At 45.7% G+C, this 25,303-nt stretch overlaps 1 protein-coding gene across 3 annotated transcripts in view; it reads left to right on the forward strand.

Annotated features, from left to right (window-relative positions):
• The window catches only part of LOC115248900 (leucine-rich repeat and immunoglobulin-like domain-containing nogo receptor-interacting protein 2), a 41,295-nt gene extending 16,712 nt beyond the window's left edge, over window positions 1-24,583 (forward strand). The window contains exons 1-2 of one of the 3 annotated variants that reach the window (XM_029832955.1): window positions 19,780-20,141; window positions 21,371-24,583. In XM_029832955.1, the coding sequence (XP_029688815.1) occupies window positions 21,414-23,282 (1,869 nt within the window). In that variant the 5' untranslated portion in view covers window positions 19,780-20,141; window positions 21,371-21,413 and the 3' untranslated portion in view covers window positions 23,283-24,583. Of the gene's footprint in view, window positions 1-19,779; window positions 20,142-21,370 lie in introns of those variants that run through there. The other 2 variants (XM_029832956.1, XM_029832954.1) reach the window with 2 other exon arrangements.
• The last annotated feature ends 720 nt before the right edge of the window (window positions 24,584-25,303 follow it).

A 25,303-nucleotide genomic window follows, 5' to 3' on the forward strand; every position in this document is an offset into this window, starting at 1 on the left:
TGCACCTGCTGTCCTCACGGAGGCTTGCCCCCCAGATTTTAACTTTTTATTTTCTACAAGGGGGGGTAGGAAAGGAGGTGGAACCGCTTCGATAACAAGGACCGAAATGTCTTCACGCGAGGTCTCTTTTAATACGTTTCCATCATTTGAGCATCATGCGTTTGTTTTTAGCAGCCCTCCTATTTTAAGCATAACAGTTTACAGACCACCCCAATACTCCACCTCTTTTATCAGTCAATTCTCGGAATTTTTATCAATCATTTATGCTAAATACAACAGGATTTTAATAACTGGTGATTTTAATCTACACCTCAACAATGCCTCGGACCCAGTTTTTTAAACTCAAATGATATTTTAGAGAGGCATCAGTCTGGTTTTAGGATGAACCACAGTACAGAGACAGCCCTTTTAAAGATTTTAAATGACATCAGGTGTAACCTAGACAACAAAAAGCTCACGGTGTTGGTTCTACTGGATCTGACCGCCGCTTTTGATACAGTAGACCACCATATTTTATTAAATAGACTGAAGAACCTGGTCGGCCTCTCTGGTACTGTTCTTAACTGGTTCACCTCCTACCTTACTGATCGAAGCTTCTTTGTAAGTATGGATACATGCTCCTCGAGAATCCATGAGACAAAGTGTGGGGTTCCCCAAGGGTCAATCTTAGGTCCAACTCTTTTTAATCTCTACATGCTTCCTCTTGGGGACGTCATCAGGAGCCACGGCATCAGCTTCCACAGCTATGCTGACGATACGCAACTGTACATGGCCGTGGCTCCTGGTGACACAGGGCCAGTTGATGCCCTTTTTAACTGTATTCTGTAGTCATGGATGGCAGAAAATGTCCTACAGCTCAACCAGGACAAAACAGAAGTCTTAGTTATTGGTCCTGAAGGTCAGAGAGAGAAACTTTTTCCAAAATTAAAGGATTTTAAGCCATCTCAATCTGTAAAAAATCTGGGTGTGACCTTTGACTCTGAGCTTAGTTTTATTCCACACATCAAAAACATAACCAAGGTGGGTTTTTACCACCTGAAGAATATAGCCAGAGTCCACCCGTTTCTCTCTCAGGCCAGCACGGAGGTGCTGATGCACGCTTTTATCTCTTGTGGTCTAGATTATTGTAATGCCCTGCTCTCTGGTCTTCCAAAAAAGAGCTTCACCAACCTACAATTATTACAAAACTCAGCTGCACGAGTGCTGACGAGGACCAGAGGGCGGGAGCACATCACACCGGTTTTAGAATCGCTGCATTGGCTACCCGTGCGTTTCAGGATCGATTTTAAGGTTCTTTTATTAGTTTTTAAATGTCTTAATGGTCTTGGCCCGATTTATTTATCTGACCTGCTTTTATTCTATCAACCCTCGCGGACTCTGAGGTCCTCCGGCACCGGCCTTTTAACCATCCCACATGTAAGCTCTAAAACGCACGGGGAAGCGGCCTTCAGTTATTATGGTCCCCGACTGTGGAACAGCCTGCCGGAGAACCTCAGGGCCGCAGAGACTGTTGAGATTTTTAAAAAGAGGCTCAAGACACACCTTTTTAATCAGGCCTTTAATTGATTTTCTGATTATTTTTAATTTATTTTATGTCCTCATGCTTTTTTATGTCTTATCCTTATTTTACTTGACACTTTTACTGTTTTACTCCCTCAGTTCTTAGTCTCTCAGTTTTTAGTCTTTACACCTTTCATCCCATTTACTGTTTTAGTCTGTTGTAGTCTTAGTACTGTTTTACTACAGTGATCCCCCGTTTATCGCGGGAGTTACGTTCCAAAAGTAACACGCGAAAAGTGAAATCCGCGAAGTAGCAACTTTATTTTTTTTAATTAGTTTACAATGCAATACTGAACAGTAGAATGAAACCAAACATCAAAACCTGTTTTAAAGACCAAACTTTGTTTAAAACAATAATTTTAATCTAGTAATACAAGGTTGGAAACATTGTCACTGGCGTATTTCCCAGTCCCAGCTGAGCCTCTTCGTCCTGACTCCGCTCCGCTGGAGCGTCTGTTTCTCCTGAAGGCGCAGGAGTCTTTCTCCGAGAGAAGAACATTGTTATAGGTAGTTGTTGGCGCTCTTTCTTTTTCTGAGCAAGAAGATTATTATAAACGGATATGCCACCTTCGATTATATTTGAGAACTGCAATGAACGACTCGCAAAAAAAATCCGCGAAGCAGCGAAGCCGCGAAAGATGAACCGCGATATAGCGAGGGATCACTGTACTCCAATTCTTAGTTCCTCACCTTTTAGCTTTTATACCTTTTATCCCATTTACTGTTTTAGTCTTAGTACTGTTTTACTACTCCAATTCTTAGTTCCTTAGTTTTTAGCTTTTATACCTTTTATCCCATTTACTGTTTTAGTCTGTTTTAGTCTTAGTACTGTTTTACTACTCCAATTCTTAGTTCCTCAGCTTTTAGCTTTTATATCTTTTATCCCATTTACTGTTTCAGTCCTTCAGTTTTTAACTCCAGTGTCTCCTCATGGTGTTTCCTCATGGGGGCCTGCCAGGCTGGGAGATGTTTCCAGTCTACCGCTGGAGGTGCTGTCCCATTGTCGACCCTGGCCTGGGTGGTTAGGGGGCTCTGTGCTTTGGTGTGGAGCCTCCGGTCTGTCCGGGTCGGGGTGGTCTTTGTGGCGGTATCGCCTGTAGTCACGGACCGTGACCTCCCTCGGCCTGGTGGGCCTCCAAAGGTGGCGTCTCCTTCGCCTCAGGTCTCAACTTCTCTAAGCTTGTTTGTGTGTGTGGGTGTGTGTGTAAGTGTGTTGTATGCATGTGTGTGTGTGTGTCCTTTTCTTGATTCTCTTGTTCTCTTTGCTGTTTTTATCCTTTGTGAGACACTTTGTGCTACCTAGCGTATGAAAAGTGCCATATAAATAAAGATTGATATTGATATTGATATTAACTGTACATGCAACGAATCTGCAATGGGCTCCAGAAAACAGAAACATGCTGTTTTGATTCTCGGAATTGAGCCAAGCGTTCGTTTGCATAAAAGGTTTTATATGATTGTGTAGCCAGATTAGGGTAATATTTCTTCCACAGTTCTAAATTTGAAACAGTGAGTGGAAGCTATTTGGTGGTGGGTTGGGCTGCTAACCCTAACCCTGCTAACCCCCTAACCCTCTAACCCTAACCCTCTAACCCCCTAACCCTCTAACCCTAACCCTCTAACCCCCTAACCCTCTAACCCCCTAACCCTCTAACCCCCTAACCCCCTAACCCTAACCCTCTAACCCTCTAACTCTAACCCTAACCCTCTAACCCTAACCCTCTAACCCTAACCCTCTAACCCCCTAACCCTAACCCTCTAACCCTAACCCTCTAACCTTAACCCCCTAACCCCCTAACCCTAACCCTCTAACCCTCTAACTCTAACCCTCTAACCTTAACCCCCTAACCCCCTAACCCTCTAACCCTAACCCTCTAACCCTAACCCCCTAACCCTCTAACCCTAACCCTCTAACCACCTAACCCTCTAACCCTAACCCTCTAACCCTAACCCCCTAACCCTCTAACCCTAACCCTCTAACCCTCTAACCCCCTAACCCTCTAACCCTCTAACCCCCTAACCCTCTAACCCCCTAACCCTCTAACCCTAACCCTCTAACCCTAACCCTCTAACCCTAACCCTCTAACCCTAACCCCCTAACCCTCTAACCCTAACCCTCTAACCCTCTAACCCTCTAACCCTCTAACTCTAACCCTCTAACCCCCTAACCCTCTAACCCTAACCCTCTAACCCTAACCCTCTAACCCTAACCCGGCAGTTAGTTAGTGGGAGAATAATTGCTGGATTGTTTCGCCCTTTCTCTTAAACTTTCCCAAAGTGGCAGCTTCCTCTGAGGTGGCCCCACACATGAGCATTGTTGCACATTATTATTGTATTGTTCAGATCATTATGGGATCTCTTTCTTCAGCATTGTGATTTAATTGTTTTAGTTCATTCTTTCAACCCTTTAATGCCAAGGTGTCGCTATAGCAACCAGCCATTCAGATGCTGCTGTGGTGGAAGTGCCGACTGACCAGCTGATGGTCAGTAAACATCCTAAAGTTTTCATAATTCATGCGTGAAAAGATTACATTTCAACATCATATAGAACCGAATGGGAGAGTGACTACATGCCTTTAATGTTTTTAGACATTTTTAATGGCCATTAAAGAAAAGGGAAGCAGTTAAAGTGCACTCACCATTCCCCCATCAAGGAGCTCTGGCTGGATTAAAATTCCCAGAATCACCCACGATCCAGCGTCTCTCCATCCGTCCGTCCGTCTATCATAGAATTTTTTTTTTCCATTTTCACCACAATTTCTTCACTTTTACTCGAAACAAATAGGGCTTGACAACACCAATATCTGACATCTTGAAAATGACTGTGGTGACTCCCCTGTCCTGGTTTATCCGGAGTCACGGTCACACTCCATCTTTGGGATATCTGCTCAAGTTTAGCAGATCTGCTTCGTTTGGCTGCAGCAGGTGCCGTCATTGACAGTTCCTGTGTGTTCCAATGATGGAATCTAGATGAGGAGCTTCAGGATGGATACATGCCACCAGTAGCTCTCCATCCTGCACATGAGCGTAGCTACAGAAGCCCCCTTGGTCCCTTGATTTGCAGGCATATGCTCAGTTTCCCTAAGTGCTACAGTTTCCTGATGCTGCAGATGACACAGGAGGGAGGATGTCTGGCTTCAGCAGCGGAGCTAAACAGCTAAACAGCTAAATAGCTAAACAGCTAAATAGCTAAACAGCTAAATAGCTAAACACCTAAACAGCTAAACAGCTAAATAGCTAAATAGCTAAACACCTAAACAGCTAAACACCTAAACAGCTAAATAGCTCTTTAGAGCTGTTGATTTTTTGCTCTTTTCTCACCCGGACTACTTTTCCCCAAAAGAGCACTTCTTTAAACTTGTAACAGAAAGATAATTCAAAGCTCTTTGTGTGAGATGAGTTTGCCTTTGTGAATTCATTGAAATCCTCCTTTTGCTTTCAAACACATTTCACACCGTGCACGGCATCGTGCAATAGGGCAGATGCAGAGATACAGAGCAGATGCAGAGATACAGGGCAGATGCAGAGATACAGGGATGCAGAGATGCAGGGATACAGAGCAGATGCAGAGATGCAGGGCAGATGCAGAGATACAGAGCGGATGCAGAGATGCAGGGCAGATGCAGAGATACAGAGCAGATGCAGAGATGCAGGGCAGATGCAGAGATACAGAGCGGATGCAGAGATGCAGGGCAGATGCAGAGATACAGGGATACAGAGATACAGGGCAGATGCAGAGATGCAGATGCAGAGATGCAGGGCAGATGCAGAGATGCGGGGCAGATGCAGAGATGCAGGGCAGATGCAGAGATACAGGGCAGATGCAGAGATGCAGGGCAGATGCAGAGACGCAGGGCAGATGCAGAGATACAGGGCAGATGTAGAGATACAGGGCAGATGCAGAGATGCAGGGCAGATGCAGAGATACAGGGCAGATGCAGGGATGCATGGCAGATGCAGAGATGCAGGGCAGATGCAGAGATACAGGGATGCAGATATGCAGGGCAGATGCAGAGATACAGGGATGCAGATATGCAGGGATACAGAGCAGATGCAGAGATGCAGGGCAGATGCAGAGATGCAGGGCAGATGCAGAGATGCAGGGCAGATACAGAGATGCAGAGCAGATGCAGAGATGCAGAGAAGATACAGTGGTGCAGAGATGCAGAGAAGATACAGAGGTGCAGAGAAGATACAGATGTGCAGAGAAGATACAGAGGTGCAGAGAAGATACAGAGATGCAGAGAAGATACAGAGGTGCAGAGAAGATACAGAGGTGCAGAGAAGATACAGATGTGCAGAGATACAGAGATGCAGAGAAGATACAGAGGTGCAGAGATACAGAGATGCAGGGATACAGAGATGCAGGGCAGATACAGAGGTGCAGAGAAGATACAGAGGTGCAGAGATACAGAGATGCAGGGATACAGAGATGCAGGGCAGATACAGAGGTGCAGAGATACAGAGATGCAGGGATACAGAGATGCAGGGCAGATACAGAGGTGCAGAGATACAGAGATGCAGGGATACAGAGATGCAGGGCAGATACAGAGGTGCAGAGATGCAGACCACATTGGTGTGGTTTTTATTGGCCTGATTGCAGGTTTGATAGACTCATTCATGCACACTTTTAATTCCTGCACTAAACACACATTTTGGAAGTGTTTAGGCAAGACACAATCATTAAACCCTCAAAATATAATGGAAAACATAGTTGAATGAGGCCATTAGACACTATTTAAATTGCATAATATTATATGCTGCACACTCATAAAAAGTTGCTATTTTGTTGAAATTCATGCACAAACATTGGGTGTTGAATGAGCAGCAATGACGGACGTCATGTCCGACTTCCTGCCGTCTCCATATTTGGGCAAAGCATGCTAGCACTCATCTGTGAAAACGCAATCTTTAGTCTAGAAAATATTGTCTATAAACGTGAACATAAGCATAAATGTCTGATGCTGAGGTTATGAAGCTTATAAAAATGTAATAAAAGCATGGCTGTGTACATGAAATCTGACTAACCAGCTCAAGTTGTATTTAATTATCCATCTGCTTTTAAATGTGATTCTTCACCGTCAATATTTTACAATTCTCCATGTGTGAATTTCTGTATTTCTGGGAAATCAATGAAATTGCCTGAACATTCAAAGAGACTTGGCTTGTTTGGGCCCCTGAGAGCAGAGCTTCAAGGTCTGTTTTGGCCCCTCTGACAATCTGCTACTAAAAATCTGAGACTAAAAATACCAAAGTAGTTCAGGTGGGATCTGGAGAACATGACGGAACCCCCGGAGGAGGAGCATTTGTGGCAGTGCTACCCAACCCCCCCAGACCCAGACGCTACATTTGAATGTGACATCAGATGGTATTGATGTGTGCAACATGTGGAGCTCCACCTGAGCACTTCCCCCATCATGTCCATCAATGGACTGATGCTAATGTTGCCTGCAGCGAGCATCTTCCTGAGCGACTCGGCTTCTCGGTGTCACCTTGGCCGTCGCACTGACTTGGACTCATTTGGGGGAATTCTCAGGGTGACAGAGGAGACGGTTAATCCGTCAGAATCATTTGGTGACAGGCGAATCTGATAATCCCGCAAAGTTATTCAGTGCCACCGAGGATTGCCTAATCCTCTGCCGACGCCCAAAGAGACGATGCTAACTAAACGGCTCTCTGGGAATGATATGGCCACCGAGGGTGATGGTTAGGGTTCCTCTGTACATGTGGGATTTAGCACAGCCAATATTTGCTGATGCTCTGTGTACTTTGCAGAAAGCATCTGTTGAATGTCCACAAACATATTTGTGCGGTGAAACAGGTGTGTTGGGATGGGATCTGGGAATGATATGGCCACCATATCATCTGGGAATGATATGGCCACCCTCTTTAGCTTCTGCTAACGTGAGTATTGCGTCACTTCCTGTCTCTTCTATCGTTCGTTGGTTGCATTGTGCACGGGGTGCCGTATTCACTTAATATTGAACACTTGGTGTGTTGTATTCACTTAATATTGAACACTTGGTGTGTTGTATTCACTTTACTTAAAATTTTGAACACTTGAGACATTCTAGTCACCTGATATCAACAGTAAGAAACAACCCATATTAAACAAATACAGGGCTTCGCCGATCACTAGCGTTAGCATGGCCTCACCGTCTGTTTCACCCGGTGTCTTTGTCTGTTCAGAGTGTGAAATGTTTAGTTACTCCTCTGCCTCCCTTAGTGAAGGGAATAGGTGCAAGAAGTGTAGTTTATTTATGGCTATGGAGGCGAGACTTAGCGAGCTTGAGACGCGGTTCCGCAGCTTGGAGTTAGCTGGAGTTGCGTCATGTAGCCAGGGTAAGCTAGCTGCTGCGGAGCCGCCTAGCGTAGCTACAGCTAGCGGTCCCCCGGCAGCAGCCGAGCAGCCGGCTAGCCAGGGCGGCTGGGTGACGGTTCGTAGGAAGCGTAGCCCAAAACAAAGGCCCACGGTGCACCACCAACCGCTTCCCGTGGCTAACCGCTTTTCCCCACTCGGCGACACACCCGCTGAGAAACCGACCCTGGTAATTGGCGACTCTGTTTTGCGCTACGTGAAGCCGACTCCAGCGACCATAGTTAGGTGCATTCCGGGGGCCAGAGCGGGCGACATAGAAGCAAATTTATGGCTGCTGGCGAGACGTAATCGTAAATTTGGTAAAGTTATTATTCACGTCGGAGCCAACGACACCCGGCTTCGTCAGTCGGAGGTCACTAAAATTAACTTGGAGTCGGTGTGTAACTACGCAAAAACGATGTCGGACTCCGTAGCATTCTCTGGTCCCCTCCCCAATCTGGCCAGCGATGAGATGTTTAGCCGCATGTCGTCGCTTCGTCGCTGGCTGTCACGGTGGTGCCCCGATAACCAGGTGGCCTTTATAGACAATTGGAGCACCTTCTGGGGAAAACCTGGTCTGATTAGGAGAGACGGTGTCCATCCCACTCGAGATGGCGCTTCTCTCATTTCTAGTAATCTGGCTAATTTTATTAGACCCAAAGTGACCTGACAATCCAGGGTCCAGACCAGGACGCAGAGTTGTGGTCTTACACACCTCTCTGCTGCTTCCTTAGAACCCTCATCCACCAATAATAACATATTTAACACTATAGAGGTAGTCTCTGTTCCACGGTTAAAAGTTCACCAAGCACAGAGCAGGGGAGCGGTCAATCACCAAAATCTTATTAAAATTAATACTGAAGCACAAGTTGGAGAAACTAATATCACAATTAAGTGTGGACTGTTAAATATTAGATCTCTTTTGTGTAAATCCCTGTTAGTGCACGACCTGATAGCGGATCATCACATTGATTTATTTTGTCTTACTGAGACCTGGCTTCAGGAGGAGGAGTATGTGAGCTTAAATGAATCTACTCCTCCTACCCATCTTAATTATCATATTCCACGGGTTACTGGTCGAGGAGGGGGAGTGGCAGCAATCTATCACTCCAAGTTATTAATTAATCCCAGACCAAAACATAGCTTCAGTTCATTTGAAAGCCTGACTCTTGGCATCACTCATCTGAACTGGAGGACAGAAAAGCCACTTCTGTTTGCAGTTGTATATCGGCCCCCTGCTGGGCCACATTCAGAGTTCCTGTCTGAGTTCTCTGACTTCTTATCTGACTTGGTCCTTAGAACGGAAAAAGTCATTATCATTGGAGACTTTAACATCCATATGGACGTTATAAACGGCAGCTTTAGAAATGGCTTCATTTCATTACTTGAGTCAGTTGGTTTCCTCCAGCAGATAAACCAACCAACTCACAGCTTTAACCACACCCTAGATCTAGTCCTGACTTATGGTGTTGAGGTAGAACATGTGTCAGTGTTCCCTCGGAACCCAGTCCTGTCAGACCACTCTTTGATCACTTTTACATTTATGATTAAGGATTCTTCTATGCTCAGAACAAAGTCTTACTATAGCAGATGTCTTTCAGATAATGCTGTAGCTAAGTTTAAGGAAGTGATCCCTGTGCTGATCCCAGGACCACCATGTGTTTCCCCAGGGATCAATTATTATAATCTTAGCCCTGCTGAGGTTGACTCTATTGCTGAAGGTGCAGCAACCTCACTGAGAATCACGCTTGATTCTGTTGCCCCCCTGAAAAAGAAAATAGTAAATCAGAGGAGGTGTGCCCCCTGGTATAATTCACATATCAGGACCCTCAAGCAGAAAGTGCGAAGACTGGAAAGGAAGTGGCATTCCTGTAAGATAGACAGCTACCATGTAGCCTGGAAAGACTGTCTATTAGTATACAAAAAGGCCCTTCGCAAGGCTAGAACAGCTTATTTTTCTTCTTTGATTGAGGAAAATAAGAACAACCCCAGGTTTCTCTTCAGCACTGTGGCCAAATTAACCAAGAGTCACAGTGTTTTAGATCCACGTATCCCTTCTTCCCTTAGTGGTGAAGACTTCATGAGCTTCTTCACTGATAAAGTTCTAGCTATCAGAGAGAAAGCTAACCAGGCCATCCCTACAACTGGACCATCACCAGATGTGCCGACTGTGGGAACATGCAGGGTCTCCAACGAGCCCTTAAGCTCCTTCAGCCCTATATATTTTTCTGAGGCGTCATCGCTAATTCAGAAATCCAAGACCACTACGTGTCTTTTAGATCCCATCCCAACACACCTGTTGAAGGATGTTCTACCACTGATAGGCAGTTCTATCCTGGACCAGATCAATGGTTCTTTAGTGTCAGGTTATGTACCCCGGTCCTACAAGGTGGCAGTGATTAAGCCGTTGCTTAAAAAACCATCACTGGATCCTGATGTCTTGGCAAATTATAGACCAATATCCAACCTTCCTTTTATCTCTAAAGTTCTAGAGAAGGTGGTGGTGACTCAGTTACTGGAGCACCTGCAGAGGAACAGCCTGTTTGAGATGTTTCAGTCAGGCTTTAGAGCTCACCACAGCACAGAAACAGCACTTCTTAAAGTCACTAATGATCTTCTCATAGCTTCCGATCATGGACTCGTCTCTATGCTGGTTCTGCTGGACCTCAGTGCTGCTTTTGATACAGTTGATCACAGCATCCTGTTACAGAGACTGGAACATGTGATTGGGATTAAAGGGACAGCACTAGACTGGTTTAGATCATATTTATCTGATAGATACCAGTTTGCCCATGTCCACGGCGTTCCCTCCTCATACAGTAGGGTTAGCCATGGAGTTCCTCAAGGTTCCGTACTCGGACCAATCCTCTTCACCTTGTACATGCTTCCCTTAGGGAACATTATTCGGCAGCATGGGATAAATTTTCATTGTTATGCTGATGACACTCAGCTCTATTTATCCATGAAACCCGAGGAGACAGAGAAGTTAGTGAAGCTCCAGACCTGTCTTAAAGACATAAAGTCCTGGATGTCTTCAAATTTCCTCCTCCTTAACCCAGGAAAAACTGAGGTCATGGTGTTTGGTCCTGAACCTCTCAGGGATAGATTAGATCACATGATCACTCTAGATGGTATCTCATTAACATCTAGTCTCTCTGTGAGGAATCTAGGAGTAACTTTTGATCAAAATCTCTCCTTCAACTCACACATTAAATTAGTCTCTAGAAGTGCCTTTTTTCACTTGAGGAACATCTCAAAGATCAGGAAGCTACTGATGCAGCCTGATGCTGAAAAGTTAGTCCATGCATTTGTTACTTCCAGGCTGGACTACTGTAACTCCTTATTATCAGGGTGTCCAAACAACTCTTTAAGAAGCCTCCAGTTGATCCAAAATGCTGCAGCCAGAGTTCTGACAGGTATTGACAAAAGAGATCACATAAGTCCTGTAATGGCGTCGCTTCATTGGCTGCCCGTTAAATTTAGAATAACTTTTAAAACCCTTCTTCTGACCTACAAGGTCCTCAGAGGCCTAGCTCCATCCTACCTGGAGGAGCTAGTGATACCTTATCAGCCCAATAGACCGCTCCGCTCTCAGAATGCTGGTCTACTTGTGGTTCCCAGAGTTTCTAGGAGTAGAATGGGGGGCCGAGCATTTAGCTACCAGGCCCCCCTGCTTTGGAACCAGCTCCCTGTCCAGGTACGGGAGGCTGACTCCATCGCTACTTTTAAGATCAGACTCAAAACCTACCTCTTTGAAAAAGCTTACTGTTACTAATTCAGTAGTTCCAGTTACTATCATAGACAGACAAATTATCATACTTAGGGGGTCGTCTAATCATTAGGTCACATTCTAGCTATGCTGTTATAGGCCAAGGCTGCCGGGGTCCGGAAACATGATCACCTGACAGGCCTCTGTCACTCCACTGGGTCATGGTTTCCTCTCCTTTCCTCTCCTTTCCTCTCCTCATCAAGCAGACTAGTTATGCTGATTCTTGTGTAGTTTTTCTGCTTCTCCCCACCCCCCCCCCTCTATCTATTTGCAGGTATCACTGCCATCGGAGCTGCATAATGACCGCCGGCCCCGTTGAAGTGATTGTGCATATTTTTTGTGTGTGTTTCTGTGCTCTGTGCCTCTCCTCTCCTCTCCTCTCCTCTCCTCTCCTCTCCTCTCCTCTCCTCTCCTCTCCTCTCCTCTCCTTCTCCTTTTCCTCTCCCTCTCCTCTTCTTTCCTCTCCTCTTTCTCCTCCTCCTCCTTCTCCTCTCCTCTACCTCCCCTTCACTCTACCTCTCCTCTCCTCTACCCCTCTCCTCTCCTACCTATCCTATCCTCTACCTGTCCTCCCTCCTCTCCTCTCTCTTTACCCAGCCGGCCATCAGCAGGAGGGTCCCCCTACATGAGCCTGGTCCTGCTCAAGGTTTCTTCCTGTTAAAGGGGAGTTTTTCCTTGCCACTGTTGCTTGTCTGGGGTCAGGCCCTGGGATTCTGGAAAGCGCCTTGAAACAATTTTGATTGTATAAGACGCTATATAAATAAAGATTGATTTGATTTGATTTGATTTGATTTGATTTGATTTGATTTGATTTGATCTAAAGGACACGCGGTGGACACTCTTGGATTTCTGAATTAGCGACGACGCCTCGTATAGGGGGGAAGGAGCTTAAGGGCTCGTTGGAGACCCTGTATGTTCCCACAGTCAGCACATCTGGTGATGGTCCAGTTGTTGGGATGGCCTGGTTAGCTTTCTCTCTGATAGCTAGAACTTTATCAGTGAAGAAGCTCATGAAGTCTTCACCACTAAGGGAAGAAGGGATACGTGGATCTAAAACACTGTGACTCTTGGTTAATTTGGCCACAGTGCTGAAAAGGAACCTGGGGTTGCTCTTATTTTCCTCAATCAAAGAAGAAAAATAAGCTGTTCTAGCCTTGCGGAGGGCCTTTTTGTAAACTAATAGACAGGTATTGTAAAAGAAATAATTTTTTGTTTAGCATAGATCAATTAAAAGAAGTAAGGTCAAGCAAGTTCATCTGATGATGCTTGTGCAGGTGCACGAGGTGTCACGAGGTGTAGAACAAAGACTCCTTAGAAATAATGAAGATGTGCGAGTCAGCAACCTTCAAAACGCTTCAGTTTGTCATGCTAACCTTGTGACGATGAAGTAAGCAGATGGAAAAGTACCGAGAGAAAGCGTAGCTGCTAAGCATTATAAAAGGGAGGTGTTTGTTCCAGTGGGCAGAGCTCTCTGTGCACGCCCTTGTTGCAGGTGTTCTGACTGACTTCAACTCTTCAAAGCAGCATTCTGACTTGGTGTTAACTGAAGAAAATCCTCGACAGTATGAAGGAATTATGCTGTGACTTTTTCCAAGTGCACATTAAAATGGTTCAGAATTTAAAAGATTCTATGTGACAACATAATCGCTGTGGAAAAGCGCATGTTCTTGGTCGTCAATATTAGTGAAGCCAACACCACCACAGTGAAAGGAAAAACATTTTTGGAGTTTTATTATAGAAGAGACAGTTTCACAATTCAAAAATATTCCTGAACTTTAAAATATAGTAGATGGAAGCAGCAAATCAGACTAAATCATTAAGTGTAATCATTTTACTTCCTAGCCATCACATCTTTCCTAAATGTGTCTATTTCTGACAATCTAGCGACTCAGGTTTTGTCTGTTTATGATGTGTAGAAGTAGCCCAACTTAAGGACATAAAGGTCAAAGACATGTCGTTGGTATCCAACCATATAAAGTGCCTGAACATCAGAAGCCCGTTGTTTTATGCATATGTGCATTCTTTCAGAAGTGTCTTCGTGCTCACACTCCATCCAGAATCAGCTGGTCAACCTTCAAAAAGGATGACTTCATCAATACTTGGATCAATAGGGGCCCCGATACCCCCTCCCCGAGTTCTGAGGCCTACATTAATTCACCAAGAACAAAAGTCCATCCAACATCAACGGGACGCTTTAGTCCTTTGGTGAACACTTGACCTTTGAAGTACTGATAGCTCTGCTTTGGTTTTGAGAAAATTCATTGTGAAAATATGTTGAAAACATATTATATTTATTACCAATACAAGACACAGAGTAAGCTGAATATGAATTCCTGTAGTATTGCAGATTCTATGTGCCAAAGGATTATGAGGCCACACAAGTGTGCAAAAGCAGATCTCCTTTTGGGGACTGGGACTAGTTCCTTTGAGTTGGTTGTGGTATGCATGTATACCATGAAAAATGGATGAGTCCTACCTCCTGAGACTAAAATTAGATGGAAACCTAACACGGCAAGTGTCCTTCAAGTAACAACAAGAGACAGAGGGTGAGAAAAAGGCTGCAGTGCTTCAGAAGAAAAAACACGATTATTCCTTTTTGCATGAAAGAAAAGGCCACTAAATTCAAGCAGAGGCACCTTTGTTCCGACTTCGGTGGCACAACAGCTGGAACAGAGAGTGGACAAAAGCAGAAATGGAGAGTGTTGTATGCAGATTCTTTTCCCAATATAGCAAAAGATATGCAGTTCAAGGTGTGCAGGAGAGATTTTTATTCAGTCAAGGTTAAAATATTCATCCACATTCTGAAGCAGGTCCCCCTCCATGGACGTTAGCATGCGTCTCTGCCATGTGGCGAGAACAGACAAACTAACCTGAATGAGTGTTAGGGCCCACCTGTTAGGGCTGCCCACGAGTAAAAAAAAGGTAGACTTTTTACAAAATGTGCCAATCGGTGGACAAAAGGTCACTCAGCGTGCTTGTGGCCATTTCTTGACATTACAATTTGACTTTTTTGACATTTCAAATTTTTCTCAAACGGTATGATGAAGAAAATCTTTCTCCTGTATTTTTTTACTCACTTTACTTACGCTAACCCTAATACTCTGCACATTTTTAGTCAAGTAAAAGAATAGATTCACAAAAACTCAAATAGGAACAGGAGAGGCAGGAGCAGGCCATGAGCATTTCATCTATTTAAGAGCCAGTAATTAGCTATAATTAGCTCTGGATCTGCTCGGTGTTTTGCTGCAGGTCATTCCACACCCACATTTGTGGTTCACCACATAGGTGACAGGGCTGGGAAGCAGAGGGTTTATGGTAGCAGGGACAGGACAGCGTCAGTGGTGATGAACCCTTGAGCAAGTCACTGAAGCCCGCCCACGCCCACGCCCACGCCCACGCCCACGCCCACGTCCACGCTGGAAGAATAAAGAGAGACATTCCCAGGACTTCAGCAGCTCTGATCAGACTGTATTCGATCATTGCTGAAGTGGAAACTTTGCCTTCCTTTAAAGAAGCTGAGCCGAGCTTCATCCATTTGTTCCGGCAGGTTCCGGTCGTTAGCTTCTTGTGGTGTGCAGGCAGCTCCGTGAGTGAGTCTGGGGTCCCGCAGGTCCTCAGTCGAGCCAGCTTACATGAAAATACATCGCTTGGGCCACATTTGCTCATCGGTCCTGGATGACGTATCGTGGCTGCTGATGCAGCATTCAACTCTGAACGGAAGACCAAAGCTGCGTGTGCACGTGATCCAGCACCCTAGATCACCGACTCATTCTGATCCAGCGTCTGTTTGATCTAAACTAGGTGCCTTCAAAATATTGTGCTGCACTCTTTGGAAATTAGATTAATATGGACCCTTCATCCACGAAAAAAGTTCAGTTATATTTACAGTCTGACTTATTGTTTTAATTTTATTGCTCATTCGGTTTGACCCTTTTCCAAGAAGACTCTTCAACACAAAATCAAAAAAAAGGTAGATTTCATTTCTCTAACTTTAGTATGCATTATGAAGCTGTGGGTGTTATTAAATGGAGAAATAAACGGAGATTAAAAGGAGAATAAGATGATTGCAATTTGCAAAACATCTGCTACAGATACCTCAAGGTTTTACCAAAACTAGTCTTGTTTATGACAATTGAAACCTTTATGACATGCATGAAATGAGTAAATTATTCTCATTGCCAGACAGGTAAACTTTCATAAGAGAGAGAGATAAAATGGGGAAACATATACATATATAGGTCCAAAACTGTGAACTGAGCTCTACTAACCCTAACGCTAACCACCAGGACCGGCAATGATCATGCATCCCTGCTTCTGCTATACCAGGACATTACCCAGAACCCACTCTTTCCATTAGCACACTAGCATGAATTCATTCCAGAACGTTCCTTGTGAGCCAACAGTAATCCAACAACAGTAGACGTTGACCAAGACAGGGAAGAATTTTCATGGCTCCACAAGGTGCTTCGTCATGGCTGGTGGTGCAGAAAGGGACCGCTTAATTGGCACAGCTCAAATTCAACAGCACTAATTAACGAGCTTCCACTTCTGAGTCCAGAAATCCATCCTGAGAAGTCCACCGACATCTGGCATGCTGTAGGGTTAGGGTTAGGGTTAGGGTTAGGGTTATGCTGTGGGGTTAGGGTTAGGGTTAGGGTTATGCTGTGGGTTAGGGTTAGGGTTAGGGTTATGCTGTAGGGTTAGGGTTAGGCTGTAGGGTTAGGGTTAGGGTTATGCTGTAGGGTTAGGGTTAGGCTGTAGGGTTAGGGTTAGGGTTATGCTGTGGGTTAGGGTTAGGGTTATGCTGTGGGTTAGGGTTAGGGTTATGCTGTGGGTTAGGGTTAGGGTTAGGGTTATGCTGTGGGTTAGGGTTAGGGTTATGCTGTGGGGTTAGGGTTAGGGTTAGGGTTATGCTGTAGGGTTAGGGTTAGGGTTATGCCGCGGGGTTAGGGTTAGGGTTATGCTGTAGGGTTAGGGTTATGCTGTAGGGTTAGGGTTAGGGTTATGCCGCGGGGTTAGGGTTAGGGTTAGGGTTATGCTGTAGGGTTAGGGTTAGGGTTATGCTGTAGGGTTAGGGTTAGGGTTATGCTGTAGGGTTAGGGTTATGCTGTAGGGTTAGGGTTAGGGTTATGCTGTAGGGTTAGGGTTAGGGTTATGCTGTGGGTTAGGGTTAGGGTTAGGGTTATGCTGTGGGTTAGGGTTAGGGTTAGGCTGTGGGGTTAGGGTTAGGGTTATGCTGTGGGGTTAGGGTTAGGGTTATGCTGTAGGGTTAGGGTTAGGGTTATGCTGTGGGTTAGGGTTAGGGTTAGGCTGTGGGGTTAGGGTTAGGGTTAGGGTTATGCCGTGGGGTTAGGGTTAGGGTTATGCTGTAGGGTTAGGGTTAGGGTTAGGGTTATGCCGTGGGGTTAGGGTTAGGGTTATGCCGCGGGGTGGGCGCCAGACTACAGAACACAGTTTTCTCTTGAGGGATGAGAAAAGCATTAAACTATCACAGGAGCAGTTTTACATATTCTTGACAACTCTTCAACTCAAATGACCTGATCATCTGCTCATAGCCCATGTTAGCATGAGCACCGGATTCCATAGAGAAAACAGGAAGAAGGTCTGTCATGTGCTCACAGCGAGCCCCTACAGGTGAACGTGTGCTCACAGCGAGCCCCTACAGGTGAACGTGTGCTCACAGCGAGCCCCTACAGGTGAACGTGTGCTCACAGCGAGCCCCTACAGGTGAACATGTGCTCACAGCGAGCCCCTACAGGTGAACGTGTGCTCACAGCGAGCCCCTACAGGTGACCGTGTGCTCACAGCGAGCCCCTACAGGTGAACGTGTGCTCACAGCGAGCCCCTACAGGTGAACGTGTGCTCACAGCGAGCCCCTACAGGTGAACGTGTGCTCACAGCGAGCCCCTACAGGTGAACGTGTGCTCACAGCGAGCCCCTACAGGTGAACGTGTGCTCACAGCGAGCCCCTACAGGTGAACTCTGTCGTGTGAGATTATTCCAGTGCTGCTGCCACTGTAATTATCTGGAAATGAACAAAGCAGGACTTTCAGGCTGTCCGGGGTCTTTTTCACAGGGAAAACAGCCAAATTAACGGGTTCTGCTGACTATTGAGAACTCCACTGATTCAAAGTGTAAAACGGAAATCTTAAATACATTGTGCTTGTTTCTAAAATGAGTAGTCGTGCCAAAAATGTGCACTCAATTCCTGAGCAAGGGTGTTTGTGGATGTGGAATAAGCTTTACTGCACAGAATGTAATAATGGCTTTCCAAAAGAGCCGACAGCAAAATAATTGCATCCATGTTGATGACTAAATCTTTGTGTATAGGGAAGGAGAATTTATGCCCCAGACAGTTATCCAACCGCACACGCCGTGGTGGCTGTGCTATTAACGAGGCTTTCTTACCACAAATGCCCCCTCCCAAGGATGAACTGCCCATGCATGTAATGGACATCTTAAAGCATAAAGCAAAGCGTCTGGCAGACAATGCATTATTAATTCATAATTTATTTTGTGCCAATCGATGCCTTTTTAAAAATTCATCAATACAGTGCAATTAAGTGCTTCTAGGGCTGAACTGTGTTTGTTCCGACCACTGCAGGAGTTTTGGAAAGTGGCGTGATGAGGGACAGACCCACAGATTTAAAAGAGCACATGCAAAGGCCCTGTCTGGGTGTGCCCTAGCCCTAACCCTAGCCCTGTCTGGGTGTGCCCTAACCCTAACCCTAACCCTGTCTGGGTGTGCCCTAGCCCTAACCCTAACCCTGTCTGGGTGTGCCCTAACCCTAACCCTAGCCCTGTCTGGGTGTGCCCTAACCCTAACCCTAGCCCTGTCTGGGTGTGCCCTAGCCCTAACCCTAACCCTGTCTGGGTGTGCCCTAACCCTAACCCTAACCCTGTCTGGGTGTGCCCTAGCCCTAACCCTAACCCTGTCTGGGTGTGCCCTAACCCTAACCCTAGCCCTGTCTGGGTGTGCCCTAACCCTAACCCTAGCCCTAACCCTAACCCTGTATCCACAGTCACAGTTTCTGCTCCATCTGCCCTCCTATGCTCTCACACTGACTCACGGCTCGCCCTACAGCCTCTTTCTGCAAGGCTGTCAGATGTTCTGCAGGTTCACTGACTCCGATCCTATTCCCAACCAAATCCCAAAATGCTCAACCCTGTAGGCTGCCCTTCTACATGACCCATATCAATGTTAACATTGACCCAGAATTCCATGAGATCCTTACAATGACACATCTGTTGCTACGTGTTTCTAAAATTATGGAATGAAAATGCTTCTTGGCTGCAAGTCATTCAAGAGATGACCACTTGAGCCTTTGTGATTCATTAGTTTCAGAGCTGTAAATAACTGACCTATGAAGAGTTTGAAGCCAGATGAAGTGAGAAATATGTTAGAAATATGTGGAAAAGAGATGCTAACGTGCAAATTTTGAATAATACTGTTACAAATGTCTTATTTGTATGAAAGATATAGATGGTGATATCAAAGATGAGCATATAGAAAACATACAGTACAGTTAGCTGCCATTGTTTAGAATCCATATTTGTTCCAGACCAAGAGAGATAGATCACTTCATGTATTCTTGGATTTAAGCACTGCTGCCGTGATTTGGGCACATCTCGTCTGCGTTGGGGTTCGGATCTGCCCGATCCAGAGCTCTGACAGATCGCCCAACTCATACCCATCCCTACTGCAGCAACACACCGCTGCACTGGAATTATTAAAGAGAGGGCAGAGGAGCACAGGCTGACACATAAAGGCTGGCTGATAAATCCACAAAGACGGAGGCAGACTTGAGGGTGGATAATAAGGTGGAGGCCAGAGATAGTTACCAGAGCAGCAGATGGATGGGCAACGCAACAGGCTGACAAAGAGCACGGCAGCCTGGATGATGGACTGAGAACAGGCTAAACGAGGCTCCACAGCACCAATCAAGCCAAATTTCCTGGGTTATATTCAATTTGTTTGTTTTCTCCGCACGTGGAATACACACCCATGAAAATATGCCTTCTATTTATTCTATTTCTTCTGCCTTTTTCATGAATTTGACTGGCAGACTACACAGAGTGGATGGGAGAAGGGTTTGCAGTTGCTGTGGCAACGGCCTGCTGTTAGAGGCTACATTCCTGGCATCTGATGGTTCTGCGTTGCAATCGATAAGAAACCCCCGCCTGCAGGGCCTGATGAGCAGGCTGGCTCTTTTTCCTTTTTTTGCAAGGCCAGTCTACAGCACGGGTAGGAATGGCGTTCCATGGAGGACGTGTCAACAGGAGGAAAAGGAGATAAAGACTAGGGGCGGAAAAGCAGTGAAAGAGGGGAGATGTGCAGATACGATATAACCTGCCGACCAGGGCTCACGAGTGAAGGAGAAAGACTAAATGTGGGCTGTCAGACGTCTTCTTCTTCATTTCAGCTATTGGTTTTAATGCCTCTATCAAAGTAAGGTATGTGCTCCATTGTCTGCTCATCTTATTGGCCATTGGCTCCTTTTAATATTTCCAGTGTTCTGTCTGAGTGCATTCAAATGTCTTCTGCCCACTGATGTGTCTTAGCTTTTCACAGAGCTAATTGGCTAAGATAGCCGCGAGCAGAATGCAGACGCTGTTGGTAATGAGGCCGTTCCAGTCAGCCTCTCGCTCTACTGAGCTATCTGTCAATGCAACAACCTGTGGCTGCTGGGACGTACTTTTCTGGGAAGAATCACCACTCTCCATTAAATCCTAACGCTTTTACCTAGTAGTCCGCTTGCCTTCCCTCATTATCCTGTTGTTAGCATGTTGTCACTGGACAGACCCACCGATGAAGAGAGGTTCTTAACTGTACCTTTGTTCAAGGAGCAAACTATGAAAATGCTTGAAGAGAGCCATCGGTTTTTGTTTTCTGTCAATTTTATTCATTTTTGCTATATAGGAATGGTTGCTGTTCATAGAATAAAAGCAGCTGACAAGGAATAGGTCTTACTTCATTTACACGAAGAAAATTATCTGAATTCTTCTGGTGGAAAATACTATATCTTCTATTTGCAAAACAGCCTGAAGTAAAAATGTATGAAATGATTCAAGAGCATATAAATGCCACAGTCATATCAGATCTAGCCAGTGAGATGCACCTTCACTGTGTGGAAACACATAATGGCTGAGCCATCAAAAGATCGTGCAATATTGCCAAGAAAAGCACAAAGTCAAAGCAAGACTAATCTAATGAGATGCTTTTGGTATTTAAAGAAGTGCTGTTGATGCCTTTAAAATGGTCTCCAGCCTTTACTTTACACAGCAGGAGTGTGGAATGCTGTCTTGAAATACAAATGTGTTGTATTAAATCATATTGTTGAACCCAGCCTCCCTAGCCCTCACTCTCAGTGTCACACTAGTATCTCTCCTGTGAATATATATAATATATAATAGATCTCTCCAGTCGCAGGTGGGCCGGCAGCAAATCCACATCGGCGTTCACTGCAACAGGCTGCACGCTAACGAGGGTCATTTCTCTGCCGACACGTCCTGACTAAACATTCCCAGTTAGCCTGCAGCCTTTCTCCCTCACACAGCCATGAAACGTCTCTTCGTTAAAGTGGTAAAGGTTAACAACGCTACAGTGATGATAATGAGGTGACAGACTGAGCACAGTTGCATTTGGAAATTTCTAAATCTTGTTCCTGTACAATGTCTTACAGAGCTTGTTCGTGATGGTGGACTGTACAGACAAGAAGTTGTGCCATGACGGAGGGCAACGTGGGTAAAAAAGACATGAGACACACAGCCCAGAACCACTGCCACCTCTTCTTGGGCGGGGCCTTGCTTCTACTCCTGCTCAACCATGTCCAGAGCTGCCCTTCCCGTTGCGACTGCTCGGCCCAAAGCAAGTCAGTTAGCTGCCACCGCAAGCGCCTGCCTGCGATTCCCGAAGGCATCCCCATTGAGACACGGGTCCTGGACCTCAGCAAGAACAAACTGCGCATCATAACACCAGACAACTTCTCTTCATTTCAGCAGCTGGAAGACTTGGATCTTAGCGACAACCTCATCAGTGTAGTCGAGCCGAGTTCCTTTCGTTTCCAAGTGGCTCTGCGTGCACTCAACTTTCGCAGTAATCTGATTCAGCTAATTCCTGTCGGTGTACTGTCCGGACTGACCAATCTCAGTCGCCTGGACCTGAGCCACAATCGACTGGTGGTTCTCCTGGATCACGCCTTCCAGGATCTGAGAAAGCTGACAAAGCTCGAGGTGGGTGATAACGAACTTGTTTTCATCTCTCAGCGGGCGTTCACTGGGTTACTTGGACTGCAAAGTCTGACCCTGGAACGTTCCAATCTCACCGTGGTCCCCACCGATGCGCTGGGACATCTGCACAGCCTGGTCGAGCTGCACATGCGCTACTTAAGCATTGGTTTTCTAAAGCCGTACTCATTTAAGAAGCTGTTCCTTCTTCGGCATCTTGACATTGATAACTGGCCCTTGTTAGAGACTCTGCCTCCATACTCACTACATGGCCTCAACCTGACATCACTCTTCATAACCAACACCAACTTGACTACCTTTCCTGGTGCAGCTCTGCGCAGTCTGCCCTACCTCACACATCTTAACCTGTCTTACTGCCACATCCAGTATATCCATCAGGGGGAACTAGGCCAACTGCCACATTTGCTAGACCTTCGCCTTCAAGGGGCTCATCTAGTTTCTATTGAGCCCTCTGCATTTGTTGGCCTGAAATCTTTGCAACTTTTAGATGTTTCACAGAACCGACTGGACTCCTTGGAGAGGGAGGTGTTTGCCTCTCCACAGAGCCTTCGGAGGTTGTGTCTGGGTGGAAACCCGTTGGTCTGCGACTGCCGATTGCTGTGGCTGCTCAACAGCCACAAGCCACTCTCGCTGAAGCTTTTAGATGAGCAACCTCAGTGCAGCGCACCCGAGCACCTCGTGGGGAAGACTCTTCGTGACCTCAAGGAGCCTTTGGTGTCTAGGTACATGACCTGCACAAAGCCACACATAGGACCCAATACAACACAATCGCTGATGACGGATGAAGGACAGCCCGCCCACCTGAGCTGCATGGCCGAGGGAGCACCCCGTCCATCAGTGTTCTGGATCACACCTCATAGACGTCACATCACAGCAAAGAGCAGTGGCAGGGTAGAAGTCCAACCGGATGGCACCCTGGAAATCAAAACAGCAGAGCTGCATGACAGCGGGGTGTACTATTGCATTGCTAGCAACCCTGCTGGCAATGCAAGCCTGTCAGCTTCGTTAGCTGTTAAGAGCTCAGGCATTGCAGACAGAGCTCACTATACCAATAGGAGCTCAAATTACCTGACAGACTCCAACAGCACAAGGGGGAACGGGACTGTACTGTACAACATGACAGTTCCTATTGATATTAAGACCATCATCATATCTACAGCCATGGGCTGCCTGTCCTTTTTAGGTGTGGTCATCTTCTGCTTCCTGCTTCTTTTTGCCTGGAGTAGAGGAAAAGGACGTCACAAAAACAACTTTGACATCGAATACGTCCCTCGTAAGTCTAACGGCACCGTAGCGGAGGTGACGGAAACAAGCGGCCCAAGACGGGTCAACATGAAAATGATCTGAAGACAGTGCAGATTGGTGCAAACATTACAACAAAATATCCACATATCAGCAAAAACACACACACACACAACAGATTTTCTATGACAAAGTGGATTTGTGACAAACGAAAGTGATGTACTATTATAGTGGGTGTCAATATGACAGTGGTCTAGTGATACAGTGGGCATGTGAATATTAAAGTGAAGTCGTGAACATGTCTATATGAAATGATGTTCTCATACAGTACACCGAGTATAACACTATAATCAACATATCAGTATGAGAGTGAAATAGGCCAGTGTTTCATGGTGGGATGAATGACACTTGTGTCAACTGCCGAGACATGGATGTGATGGAGGGAGTTGTTGGGAGGGGGCGCGACATCCGAGAGGGGCGAGAGCCATTTAACACGTCAGTAAGCTGCTGTATGGATGCTACCTTCATGAGAGTGTGTGTGTGCGTGTGTGTGAGCGCATTGGTGTACGCATGTTGCATTTGTGCAATCCTTTGTGCATGTGCACGCACTGCCTTTCTTCTTGGACGGATTGATTCATGTAACTGATTTGAAAGTATCCCTACAGTCCCCAACAGAATAGTCGCACTGCAATAGAACAAATGACCATCAGGAGGGCTACATTTCACTAATCTTTACACTTTCAAACCACATCCTTGTTTCACTGCTGTGACCTCAGGTGGGAATTTGTTACAGAGAGAAAGTTTAGCTCGCACAGCCGCGGCACTGTTGTCCGGCAACGCTCGTCTTGAGAAATAGCACCGGTGGGTAAAGGTGGTTCTGGTTAGCTCTGGTTAGGGTTCTGTCGAGATGGCATGTTAAACCCATCCCATAGTGCAACAAATCATTGGCAGATTTCCCTGTCAGACAAATCCCGGGATGTGATATGAAAGAGTGGATAGCCAGACATAGTGCCAAAGGCTGAGCAGCCTGTGCACCGTTTGGGAGCAAAGCAGCTTTGACTTTTGCAGATTTATGAGTTGAATTTCTCGTCCTCTCATTTTTCTTGATCACCTTTTAAACCTTGTGTGTCTGGATCGTTCTCCAAAGCACTGGATATTTAATCGATGGCAGTTAAAGTTGTGGTGAAATATTGTATTATTTGTTTCTTTATTAAAATATTTACTTGAAACTGTTTTAAATGTTTGGGGGGGGCAGTAAAACAAGGGCAACTCTTTGTGATGCAGGAACGTTGGGTGTTAACTTGTGTGATCTTGTTGTGATAAAATGTTCAAGGTTGTAAAAAGTGTTTTCATAATACAAATTTATTGGTATATTTTCAAAAATGAAATAAACATTACCTATACCCCTGAAATTGGAGTTCATTTGGTTTTAGTCCCGTTTTGAAAAGCTCCAAATGAACTTTGTCTGATTTGCATCTCACACAGCTTCTTTGTTCCCAGTCTTCATTGAATAGTTCTGCTTCGTAATCTGCCTCATTTCTTCTGCACTTGTGACAAAACAATGCAGATGGTTCCCTTCCTGGCCCGCGGCTCCCCGCCTGGACCGCGGTTCCTCTCACAGGTCTAGGTTACTGCTCAGTTTCTGAGCTGACACCCAGCAACACGAGGAACCCTGCAGTCACCTGTGTCTACATTTACAGAAGAAATGCTCAGTAGCCCTTTTCTTCACTGACTATCTGATAAAAGAAAATGCAAATTTGAAATGTTGCTATGTGTTAATGGTGAAATGGTCTTTTGTGTCGTTTTGTATGCAAGGATTGGGGTTAGGGTTGGTGCACCATCGATGTCGTTTGTGGACGGACATCCTGCAACATGACGCTTATGGATGATTCATGGTCTTTTATGTTGTTCAGAAGGTATTAGTTCCATCAGGGGGAAAAGATCCAACTAACACTGGGCTGATGGGCTCCTTCCCAGTGGAAACTCAGCATCCAGGTTTGGTGGCACTGAAGAAGGCATTAATGCTCAGGACCTTGTAGCTTGGCATGAATCATGTCTCCCATCATTAAAGATGTTCACAAGGCATCTGTCAGAACAGACCCAGCCTCATCAAAGAGAAGCAAAGT

This window comes from Takifugu rubripes, chromosome 2 (assembly GCF_901000725.2).
Source record: "Takifugu rubripes chromosome 2, fTakRub1.2, whole genome shotgun sequence".
Classification (NCBI taxonomy): domain Eukaryota; kingdom Metazoa; phylum Chordata; class Actinopteri; order Tetraodontiformes; family Tetraodontidae; genus Takifugu; species Takifugu rubripes.